The sequence below is a fragment of the Simochromis diagramma genome, unplaced genomic scaffold, assembly GCF_900408965.1.
Source record: "Simochromis diagramma unplaced genomic scaffold, fSimDia1.1 OVJJ01000682.1, whole genome shotgun sequence".
Classification (NCBI taxonomy): domain Eukaryota; kingdom Metazoa; phylum Chordata; class Actinopteri; order Cichliformes; family Cichlidae; genus Simochromis; species Simochromis diagramma.
The window spans coordinates 1,649,306-1,661,354 of NW_024387359.1; the positions used below are offsets into that span (position 1 = coordinate 1,649,306).

The 12,049-nt window shown below is 43.6% G+C and overlaps 1 protein-coding gene across 3 annotated transcripts; it reads right to left on the bottom strand.

The window, feature by feature from the left end:
* Positions 1-4,217: 4,217 nt before the first annotated feature.
* cunh2orf42 (chromosome unknown C2orf42 homolog) lies at positions 4,218-10,844 on the bottom strand. 3 transcript variants are annotated; one of them, XM_040007243.1, is made up of 9 exons: positions 10,453-10,826; positions 9,089-10,182; positions 8,138-8,257; positions 7,894-8,004; positions 7,525-7,629; positions 5,961-6,068; positions 5,194-5,294; positions 4,888-5,050; positions 4,218-4,795 (listed from the first exon to the last, which is right to left on the bottom strand). In XM_040007243.1, exons 2-9 carry the CDS (start codon positions 10,149-10,151, stop codon positions 4,563-4,565), a joined length of 2,004 nt encoding a protein of 667 aa, XP_039863177.1. In that variant the 5' UTR covers positions 10,152-10,182; positions 10,453-10,826; the 3' UTR covers positions 4,218-4,562. The 3 variants fall into 3 exon arrangements, 2 of the variants coding, with proteins under 2 accessions (XP_039863177.1, XP_039863178.1); XR_005692535.1 differs by having other exon boundaries at positions 4,678-4,795; positions 4,888-5,105; positions 10,453-10,844; XM_040007244.1 differs by lacking the exon at positions 7,894-8,004 and having other exon boundaries at positions 4,219-4,795; positions 10,453-10,821.
* Positions 10,845-12,049: the final 1,205 nt, after the last annotated feature.

Here is a 12,049-nt window from a genome sequence, read left to right on the forward strand (position 1 = left end):
CCCCCTTGAACTTTCCCACATTTTGTCACATTACAGCCACAAACATGAATCAATTTTATTGGAATTCCACGTGAAAGACCAACACAAAGTGGTGTACACGTGAGAAGTGGAACGAAAATCATACATGATTCCAAACATTTTTTACAAATAAATAACTGCAAAGTGGAGTGTGCGTAATTATTCAGCCCCCTTTGGTCTGAGTGCAGTCAGTTGCCCATAGACGTTGCCTGATGAGTGCTAATGACTAAATAGAGAGCACCTGTGTGTAATCTAATGTCAGTACAAATACAGCTGCTCTGTGACGGCCTCAGAGGTTGTCTAAGAGAATATTGGGAGCAACAACACCATGAAGTCCAAAGAACACACCAGACAGGTCAGGGATAAAGTTATTGAGAAATTTAAAGCAGGCTTAGGCTACAAAAAGATTTCCCAAGCCTTGAACATCCCACGGAGCACTGTTCAAGCGATCATTCAGAAATGGAAGGAGTGTGGCACAACTGTAAACCAACCAAGACAAGGCCGTCCACCTAAACTCACAGGCCGAACAAGGAGAGCGCTGATCAGAAATGCAGCCAAGAGGCCCATGGTGAGTCTGGACGAGCTGCAGAGATCTACAGCTCAGGTGGGAGAATCTGTCCATAGGACAACTATTAGTCGTGCACTGCACAAAGTTGGCCTTTATGGAAGAGTGGCAAGAAGAAAGCCATTGTTAACAGAAAACCTTTAGAAGTCCTGTTTACAGTTTGCCACAAGCCATGTGGGGGACACAGCAAACATGTGGAAGAAGCTGCTCTGGTCAGATGAGACCAAAATGGAACTTTTTGTCCAAAATGCAAAACGCTATGTGTGGCGGAAAACTAACACTGCACATCACTCTGAACACACCATCCCCACTGTCAAATATGGTGGTGGCAGCATCATGCTCTGGGGGTGCTTCTCTCCAGCAGGGACAGGGAAGCTGGTCAGAGTTGATGGGAAGATGGATGGAGCCAAATACAGGGCAATCTTGGAAGAAAACCTCTTGGAGTCTGCAAAAGACGTGAGACTAGGGCAGAGGTTCACCTTCCAGCAGGACAACGACCCTAAACATAAAGCCAGGGCAACAATGGAATGGTTTAAAACAAAACATATCCATGTGTTAGTCAAAGTCCAGATCTAAATCCAATCAAGAATCTGTGGCAAGATCTGAAAACTGCTGTTCACAAACGCTGTCCATCTAATCTGACTGAGCTGGAGCTGCTTTGCAAAGAAGAATGGGCAAAGATTTCAGTCTCTACATGTGCAAAGCTGGTAGAGACATACCCTAAAAGACTGGCAGCTGTAATTGCAGCAAAAGGTGGTTCTACAAAGTATTGACTCAGGGGGCTGAATAATTATGCACCACCCCACTTTTCAGTTATTTATTTGTAAAAAAAAAAAAAAAAAAAAATGTTTGGAATCATGTATGATTTTCGTTCCACTTCTCACGTGTACACCACTTTGTGTTGGTGTTTCACGTGGAATTCTAATAAAATTGATTCATGTTTGTGGCTGTAATGTGACAAAATGTGGCAAAGTTCAAGGGGGCCGAATACTTTTGCAAGCCACTGTATGTTCTTGGTTTGCTTCTTGTTAGCAAATGGCTTCCCTAAATTGGATCAGCCCACTCTCGTTGGTTAGAAAGACTGGTTACAGCAGTTAAAGAAACCATGGACATTTTAGCAAAGGTTAGCTGTAGTATCAGCCTCTGGTGCGTTTCTAATAAAAGACGAGCTCAGATAGAAACACCCACCCCGAAACAATGTCACTGGCATAAAATTTGCATACTGATGTGACACACACTGTTGGAAAGTATGGTATAGCGTGCCATCCAAGAGCTGTGACATACCACTGTGGAACTGACATATGCCACCGTGCAGTGACTGACATGCTGCTAGCAGCTTTTCAATCTTGAGGCTTTTTTTTTAAGACCATTAATTTTACTGAAAACCACTTTAGTCTTTTTAAATTTAAATCAACTTTTCTGGCTTCCAGCAACATATGAGCCCTCCCACCCTCTCAGGCCTTTGCTGTCTCTTTCTATAACACATCTTTTAGGTGATGGAGGAAGTCTCTGTCACAATGTGCTCGCTATTCCTTCCAGGAGAGGATTGATGTGTCTCCCATCTCTGTGACTGACAGACTACATAAACAGCTAAATGTGTTCCTCAGAGCTGTCTGGCAGAAACCTGCACCCCACCCTCCACCCCCCTCCTGCACAGGCAGAGGCTGTACTCACACTGATGTCCTGGGGGCCTGTGAGGGACGACGAGGCCGGGGGCTGGCACTGTTCTTAAACGCCTACACCAACCATGTAGATACACAGTGTGCAAGCTGCTATTCTGAGCGCTGCATATAATTTGGCGTTACGTCCTCATGGCATTAACTTGTAATCTTAATTAATTCATGAGCATTTGGACACATTTTGTAAGCATGTGTGATGTTTCCAGGGATATATCACACAGCAAGTGTGTAATCGCCGCTTTGTGATGCCCAGAAGGGAGAAAAAAGGGATGAAGCCAAATTATGAAATGCAGTTATACACCTAATTTTATTCTATATTAACTCATTTCCTGAGAGGAACAGAGTGAAACGATGCACTTCTTACACTCATTTCTCCTCCATTTTTACACTTCTTCAATTTGTGTTTGCTCAAATGCTGTAGGTGAAGGAGCAGGACGCTGCTTCCATCTGCTGGTAACAGTTATGTACATTCGTCCAGAAAAGTAATGCAGGACTTCCACTGTAATGAGAACACAAGCCCTCTTTTATCGTGCAGTCATCTGAATTTGACTGTGATATTGTGATGTCTAAGCATGCAAATTCAGAGAGCATCTTCACCAAACTGCACGCTACAAATAGAGAAAAGAAATACACCGGAGATGTCTCCAGGGAATACTAATGAGTGGTGGATGTAAACACATAACTACATAATGGGGGATTCCAGTTTACAGCTGGATATTGCACAATGAACCTGTTAATGTACATGTAGCTGGACTGTGGATTAGAACGGCCAGAAAACCAAGCCATGTTCACAAATGTCACCAGGAAAAGTCAGACAGGCTAGGTATGACAAAAAGAAATTCTTAAAAAAGAAAACTAATTTAATACTGGCTGTCTACACCTTGAAAGTTGTCCTTCTGTAACACTGCACTGCCTCCCAGCACAGAGGCTGTTATTAGATTAGGCTGGAAGTCCTGGTCTGACTCCTTGCATGTATGAATTTCCAGTAAAGGCTGGATCTTCTCCAGCGTGCACGATGGCATGACAACAACCATGGACGGTATAAAAGATGGACTGCACTGTGACGTCACTAATTACTTAGTCAAGTTCTGACTCTTAGAATGACCATAATTGACTAAGTAAAATTGATGTTTATTAAACTTATCAGTAAAGCGCTTACTGAGGTCAGAACAGTCGGGTGTTTTCTACAGGACTGGAAGACTTTGTTCAACCGTAGGTGTTCCCCTCTAGTGGCTGGGAGGTGCTTTGCTTTGGCTTCAGTTTTCCAGACCTGCAAACTGCTGAAAGTCAGCTTGTTAAATGGCAGCAATTTATCCTTTTTGCTGACTGTCCTCCATCAAGCGCCTCACACAATTACAGCAGAACTGTGCTTTGACAGTTTGTGCTTTGACCCTGAGGTACACTACTCTGTGAAAGGCCAGCATACTCCTGGTCCCTCCCCTGACCTTGTGTACCTGCTGGTTCGGTCTTTGCCTGAGAACCAGCTCTGATCATCAGATCACAAATGGCCTCTCTTAATGTATATGCTGATAATTAGTTTTCAAATGCTGGATTAAATGTTTCTATATATGATTCTGTTTTTACCTGTTCTTCTAAATTTGAGAATCACCAGTTTAATCACGTGACTGAATGATGTGGCTGTGGCTCAGGAGGTGGAGTAGGTCCTCAACTAATTAGAAGGTTGATGGTTCAACCCTCTGCTGGTCCAGTCTGCATGCCAAATTATCCTTGGCAAGACACTAAACCCTGAGTAACTTCCAGTGCCTTCACTGGGGTGTCAATGTGAGATAGAAAGTGCTAAGGTGAAGGAAAAATGTACTTTTATCAATGAATCAGGCTTAAAGCTCCATATAAGAACCAGATCATCAATCATTTGATCATCTGGACATGACGAAAAGGCCTAAGAATTCATTTCTGAGTTTCCCAAGATGAAAACACAGCAGAACACACAGGGCAGTAAATCTATCTTTTTTTCCTGATTTTATTTTGCACACTTTTTACTGTACAATCAATCTCAGACTTTTTTTCTTATCTTTACAAAGTAAAAAAAAACTGAATCTGTTTCAAAAAATAAACTGTTGATTTTTAATATGTAGTTTAAATATTTTTGCATAAAGGAATACACATTAAAATGAGAACTCCAGTACAGTCTAGCTTTCTACTGATCAATATTATACAGTGTAACACACTTGTTCCTTCACACGTTTCATAATACTATTATTAACACATGGAGATATATATATGTATATATATATATTTTTATGAGTGGGACACATGAGGAGACACATGTCATGCTGTGTTTAGACGACGACCTGTAGAATTTCGACAGTGTTTGTGAGTTTGTGTTGGGGACAGTCTGACTTATTACGGCCTCCTTTCTCTGCTGCGCTCGTTTTGTCGCCGTGTTCGGGCTGGCCGCTCTGTTGGTGGCCAAATTCAAAGCTGATCCTGAGCTCTCCCACGTGACAGCGAGGGAGAACGTCTGGGATCCAGTCAATCACAAACGGGCAGGCCTCCTTCTGATCTGCTGCTCCTGCTCGAGAAACAGCAGTGTAAACATGGCTGTGCAGGCTGACTTCAGGTGTAAAAGAAGAAAAACTAAAGAAAGAAAGAAAAGTTACTCACCGACTTTGAGGAAGGTGCGGAGCTCCATTGGTCGTATCGCCTGCGGCCGATCTGACTTGCATCCTTCTAGTGATTCCAACTCAGGCGGAGGCTCGGGGCAGCGAAAATGTGAGTACGAACCGTCTGCGTTTTTCACAAAACTCTGAGTGACCTCCAGTGGCAGCTGTTGGGCAAGACAAGAAGAAAGAGGTACAAAGTTGTAGGAAGAGGTCTGGGGTCTGCCAAAAAAACCACTAATGAAGATCTTTCATGAAAGAAATGCTGTGTGATTTTTTTTTTTTTTTATTTATAGATGCGAGCGTTTACCTCAGGAGTGTCAAAGATGCGTTTGACCTGCATCAGATTGGTGATGTGCCAGGTGTACTTGGAGTAAGAGGTCTGAGGAAGTCCATCGTTTCTCACAAATGCTGACATTCACACAAATAAGACGGAGACAGAGAGAGAGAGACGTATCGCATAAGTATGAATTTTTGGGCTTGTTTAGCTGGAAGTACCCAGATTCACAGGAGACAGTCACAGTTACTGCAAAGGGTTACAAGAGGAGTAACGAGGCGATGAAGGCAGACTTACTACATTTCATTTTTTTGAGTATTTTCTTTTCTCTTTAATGATTTGTGAGATGATAAAAATGACCTCCATTGGCTTGAAACTTAAAACCATTTGCAAGGTTTTTGCGTGGCTGTGTTACGATGGTTCATGAGTCACTAGTTTAATATCTGCCATTGTGCTGTAATTTGTAAGATTATCAAGTACTTTCTGGGTGACGAACCAGAACGTCGCTGACATAGTTTGCATCACAATTCACAGGTTACTGCCTGTAAAATGATCATTATGATCTTAAGCACAATTTGGGCAAAGACCCGTTACATGATAATTGTGTGCACCTAAATTCAGACATCACTCTGTTCTGAAGTAGCGAATCTTGTGACCTGTGAGCACACGGACACCTCAACCTGGGATAAGCTCATTGGTTCTTTTCCAGGATGAGCTACACAATGCTAGACTCGCATCGCCTGGATGCTCAGCTGTGTGGTTCTGATTTCTGTCTTACTTAAAGCCTAATATGTTCCCACCTGTTGTGAAGTTAGGCAGTCTCCTCTTCTTGGATCCGAGCGACAGACGCTGCTGCAGAGCGTTGAAGAACTCCTGAGGAATGTGGTAGACCAGAGGCTCTGGCTTCCCTGATGGGGAAAAAAAGAAACAGTTTTTTTCTGTGCGCAGTGAGAAATTTAAAGCCTGTCATGTTGCAGAAACATGTACTGTGATCAAGTTCCATACCATAGTACCATATCACCCCAGACTGCAAGTAAGCTTGCAGTCTGGGGTGATATGCAAGTAATCACCCCAGACTGATTACTTTCTACCTTTAAATCTACCTTAGGAGATTTAAAGGTAGAATGGAAGAGCCTCCCCCATTCTACTTCTTCTCTCTGTTAAAAGGAAGTTCTTCCTCCCTACTGTCGCCAAATGCTTGCTCATTAGGGAGTCATCTGATTGTTGGGGTTTTCTCTCTCTCTCTTACTGTAGGGTCTTTACCCAAAGTGCCTTTAATTGACTGTTGTTGTGACTTGGCGCTATATAACTAATAGTGAATTAAACTGTCGATGTAAACACAGTCGATGTAAAGAGTTTGTATGTTTTCACTGAATAAATTAAATAAAATGGGGGCCACTGAATGGCTACCCTGAGGTACCCCTGAGCAAGGTACCGTCCCTACACACTGCTCCCCGGGCGCTGGATTGGCTGTCCATTGCTTCAATAGAGTGAATGGGCGAAATGCAGAGAGTAATTTCCCTACGTGGATAAATAAAGTATACATTATTATTATTAAATTACATAAAAATTAATTAAATCGTTTAATTTGGTTTTACAGCTCTGCAATAAGCAACTAGAAACTGCTATTTTCATCAAAAGCAGAATAATATTTGTGTTTTGTTACTACAACTGTGTGCTCCCCAGTTCCTCCATTTAAAATGTGTTAACAGCGTGTTTGCGCTGCCCCCTGGTGGTTAAATACAGCAAGTACAGCATATTTAACAATTGCCAATTGAACCGTTCCAAATAAAGGTTCTTTGCATCATTAATTTTTAATAATCTGTTATGTTGTTCATGTTGATAACTTGGAAATACATTTTTGTTGTTGTGATTTGCTTCTTACTGATTTATGGTTTCACTGGATGTAAAGTAAGTAAAACATTTATGAATTATGACCAAAAATGTGACAGAGCAACATGGAAGACCCGGCGCAATTATTGGTCAAAAAAGTGAAAGGAGGGTGAAAGTGTTTATTAAGTGTTGGCTAAAGTTTCGTATAATGAGATACTATCTCTGTATCTGACCTGTATCTCATTGTATATCTGCATACTGACAATAAAGACATTCTATTCTACAAGGAAATGAATAAGAAGTCCCTGTGAGACAAAAACTCAGGCTTCAGTCTGCTCCAAACACTATGTTTCAAGAACTTTTTTCTACTCGTGGCTCGGTGTGATGTCAAACATGAGGATATTTTCTATGTAAAAGTCTCCATTGTACCACCGGAGACAGGTGACACTACTCTCAAAGACGCAAGATTTCATGGCCTAATTTGTTGAAAATACTTTCGTTTTAGTGCTTGAATCGTTGTTTCAACGTTACCGTCACACTGGTAGTGCATGGCCAGGTGGATCCTCTCTGTGACACTCGCCAGCCACTGATGGAAGCCCATCGTCACCGTATTCTCATCCACGGCCTGAGTGCTCCCTGAGACATACAAATATTTAGTCTTCAAATCAGATTAAAAAAGAATCCAGACATTTTCCTGAACTAAATGTTAGAATATGCTACAACTGTTATAGTATCTTCTGTGTTCTTTTTGAACAGTGGATCAGGATAAGTGCTGCAAGATTAGATAGATGAAATGACAACCACAGAGAGAGACGTCTGAGGAGATTTAAGGTTCTTTAACAGACACACACAAGAGAGGTGGAAAGGCTCCAGTGGTGAGACAAGGCAAGGAGGTAGCACCTGGAGCCTTCGGCCCACCAGCACCAGGGGCTCTCCTGTGACCAGCTTTCCTTGGGCAAGAGGCCGACACTCCCTCCTTCCCCACCCCAGAGAGAGAAGCCACTGAGAGGGCTTCACAGAGGCAGCAGGAAATGACAGAAAGATAAGACAGGAAGAGAAGTGAGGACAACAGCAGATTTAGAGCAACATCGATGAGCACAATGATTTGTGCTCAGTTTTTCAGAAAGAATTACGATCAAACCACCAGAGACAGATTCATCCAGGTGAAGCTTCTTGGCTCTGGGATGAGAGCCAACGGGTTCAGCCTGCTGCAGAGGTTTCTCACAGGGACTGATTGTTCTACCCAAAACTTTTTGCTGCAAGCCTGAAAGGAAAACCACAAGGAGAGGGACATGCTAAGACATGTGATCAAGCATGAAGGAACAGTTGGCTGAGCTGCATTTGTGGCCAAGAGTAAAGCCGTAAGCTGGTCTGTGGTGCTTTTTATACATCTAGATTGTTTTGGTGTTAGAAACCCAGTCTTGGAGACATCTGCTTTCTCTTGACTATGCTTAAGTTAAATGGCACTTGGAAAAAAAAAAGCATAATGATGGGCTTTTTCTTGTGACAGAGTGACACAACCATGCCATGCTCAAAGTCTTCTCCCATTCTGATGCCCAGTTTGAATGTCATCAAGTCACCTTCGCTGAGTCACTGCCATACGATTGGCTGATCAGACAGTTTGTGTTATAGAGCAGTTGAACAGGTGTACTTCTGAACAACTGAAATATATGGATATTTCTTCAGTACTACAAGTCGAGCCTTCTGGTTTCATTGCATTCAAGAAAGGCAGACATACCCACAGCTCAGGGCAACTCACACCAAAACAATCAGAATTGATTTAAAAAAAAAAAAAAAAAAGCATTACAGGTCAGAGAAAAATGTGTAACTCTGATTTTCGCCAAGTCTCTTAGTAAACATCATGTGCATGTACATTCAATTGCTGTTTTTTTAACAGTATTCCTCTGCAGCCCTCCAAAATGACAGGTTATTATCACTAATGTATGTATGTATGTATCTTTTTGCTTGTTGAGAAGTTTCATAAATAAAGAGACTGGATTCAGTACTCTTGTCTGACAACACTTGAGTACTAATGTAATCCCAGTCTACTGCCAGGTTCTTTCGAAACTGGTTGAAATCAGCTGGGTTGCCGTACCGCTGGAGGCGTAGTTGAGGAAAGCTGAAAACTCTGAGGCCAGCTTCTCGTCGCTTGCAAATGCACACACGCAGGCAAAGAAGTGAAGGCAGGGCTGCAAAGTGAAAGAGCTGGGAGGCGGCTGAGAGCCGCCTGCTCCGTCCACGCCGGCTTTATTTCTTCTCGTGTTAACCTGGCAGGCACAGTGAAAAATGCTCCTCTCGCTCTTCAAAGCCTCTGACGACGGCCCCCCTGCGCCTACAGTCAGATGCAGCAGCCCCAGTGGATGGTGCGAGTCCGTGTGACACTTCACCACCAGCGTGTCTTTAGAAACGCGCTGCACCAGGGGCCCCGGAGACTCCGTGGCCAGCCGCCACAGCTCTTCTTTGACTTGATCTGAGGCCTTCAAACCCTCCAGGACTGAACTTTTGAACGTCAGTGGGGTGGCACGGCTGCGACACTCTATGGCTTGTTTGATGTGGACACAGAGGCTCTCGGAGGACTGTTTGGCTGCAGGTGACTCGCCCTGATTCGATCTTTGACCCTGTTTGCAGGAAGGCAAAAAGCAGCGGCCCAAGTTGATGCGGGTGAGCAGGGTGGGGCCATCCCCAGTGGCGATCGCAGTATCCGTGGGAACAAGTTCCACAAAGCCACACTGTGTGCCTGTGACTCCTCTTCCCCTGTGACATACCGAGAACACCTGCACACCTCCGCCTGAGCCACTGCCCAGGACCCCTTGTCCCTCCTGCTCTTTCCCACCTCTCACCTCACTGTCGATTATAACTTTAACCACCTCCACAGCACATTTCCTGCTGCTTCTGCCCGTGGATGAAGCATTCCGGAGGGACACCCCACAGGCCTTGTTCTTGCAGCTGAGCCCACGGGTGCCGTTGTAGACCCCACACTGAGGACACTTGCGAATACCCCGCAGGGTGGCCCTTCCCAGGTTGGAGAGGAAGGCAGGAGTTGCGGCTGAGGACTTTCTGCTGTCTCTCTGTTTTGCTGCCAGGTTGGCCTGACTGGTTAGAGTCTGTGAAGTGGGGGTAGACAGGACGCTTGAAAAGGAGCAAACTTCAGTTTCCATTGTTTTTAGGAGGACATGAAGGGATTCAAGCCTTAAAAAATTTTAAAAAGAGGGAAAATAAAATAAACACGTGCATTAAGAATAAAGGGAGCTGTGACTAAATGTTACCAGTAAAACAGTATTTTGATTTATAATAGTATCAAACTTTAATTGAAATAACACTCAGCCTTATTCATTCTACTATCTACATTGCTTTTTTTAAAGTGCTTTATCATATTTCTGTTTAACCGCTACAGCACCTCTCTATAAACAAACCTCCTATCTTACATATGGTCTTTACGTGTGTGAATGTCCAAACTACCTATAATCTGCCTCTTTTGGTCAAATCCAGCTCAACTCAAACCTCCAAAATCGTCTCGACCGTCGCCATTGCTCCTTACATCCCGACACCCGCATTGCGCCTGTAACGACACTCCCTATTGGCCGGAGACGATCACGTGGTGTAGAAAGGCGGGGACAGAGCGGTTGACTAGAGCTCAGGGCTCTGGGAGGGGACGGCCTCAGGAGCATTGGCTCATGGGGGCTGTAGTTATTTTGAACTGCCGGGTGGACGTCTGTGACGCTTGTGTTGATGAGGCTTTTTAAGTTGTTTTCTTGATCATGTTGGTTTTCACATGAAATTAAAGGGCGCCAAATATTTATTAAAGTCCACTTAAAAATATATAGCAAGTGTGTGTTTTAAGGTATATTTTATTTTGTTGTATAGCTTTTTTATTTTATATATATATATTTAGTTAGTTAGTTAATTAGTTAGTTAGTTTTTTAATTGGTCTGCCAAAAAAGCCAAGGGAGTTTACATGTGCTTCCCATGGGTCTTGCAGTTAGTGGGGTTTGGTAAAGTGCAAATGTACACTGATCAGGCATTACATTATGACCACTGACAGGTGAGGTGAATAAGACTGATTATGTATTCATTCATTATTAGAGAGCAAGTGAACTTTTTGTCCTCAAATTTTTATGGGCTAGAAGCAGAAAAAAGTGGAGATATCATCTGAATTTCAGGAGCGGGACCACTCCTCCTTCACCCCCCCTCTGGGCTCAGGCTATAAAAGCTCCCCTTCACCAATACCTGCTGTTCTCATTTTCATGCCCCCCCCCCCATTTTTCCTCTCTTCTCCTCTCTTTCTTTCCTTCATTCACTTCTCATTAGTACATGGAGATCTGCCCGGCCCAGGAGCCATTGCCAGTCCCCTTCAAGGCCTTCCCCAAACCGCAGCACCAGTTCATACTTCCTCATCCCTCATCACCCATCGTTACTGAGGATGTGGTCCCAGCTACTGAAATGGGCAAGTGTCAGGATCTTGCGAGTTTGACAAGGGCCAAATTGTGATGACTGTAGACGACTGGGTTAGAACGTCTTAAAAACTGCAACTCTCGTGGAGTATTCCCAGTCTGCAGTGGTCCGTATGTATCAAAAGGGCTCCAAGGAACAGTGAAGCAGCGACAGGGTCGTTGGTAAACAAAGCTCGCTCATACACGTGTTGTGTATTTATATAAGATCCCATAGTTGACAGTGCATGGCAGAGCACAAAAGAAGACATGAAATCTAAAGAATTGTGTGTAAAGCTCTGAGACAGGACTGTATTGAGGCACAGATCTGGGGAATAGTACAGAAACATTTCTGAAGTGACTGCTTAGTAAAAGGCACATGATAGTTCATCTAGAGTTCAACAAAAGATACCTGAAGCGCTCTCAGATGAGAAACAAAATTCTCCAGTCTGATGAAACACAGATTGCACTCTTTGGCCTGAATGCCAAGCATCATGTCTGGAGTGAACCAGGCACCACTCATCACCTGGTCAATTCCATCCCTACAGTGAAGCATGGTGGCAGTAGCATCAGGCTGTGGGGATGTTTTATGTCAGCAGGAATTGGGATACTAGTTGGGGTTGTGGGAA

What these genes read in the sequence shown, in the direction of transcription:
- cunh2orf42 (XM_040007243.1), bottom strand. Translation starts at nt 10,151, where the DNA reads ATGGAAACTGAAGTTTGCTCCTTTTCAAGCGTCCTGTCTACCCCCACT. An exon ending in TGGTGGGCCGAAGGCTCCAG is followed by an intron (nt 7,630 to 7,893) that starts GTGCTACCTCCT and finishes TGTATGTCTCAG; the next exon opens with GGAGCACTCAGGCCGTGGAT. An exon ending in CCGCACCTTCCTCAAAGTCG is followed by an intron (nt 4,796 to 4,887) that starts GTGAGTAACTTT and finishes TTTCTCGAGCAG; the next exon opens with GAGCAGCAGATCAGAAGGAG.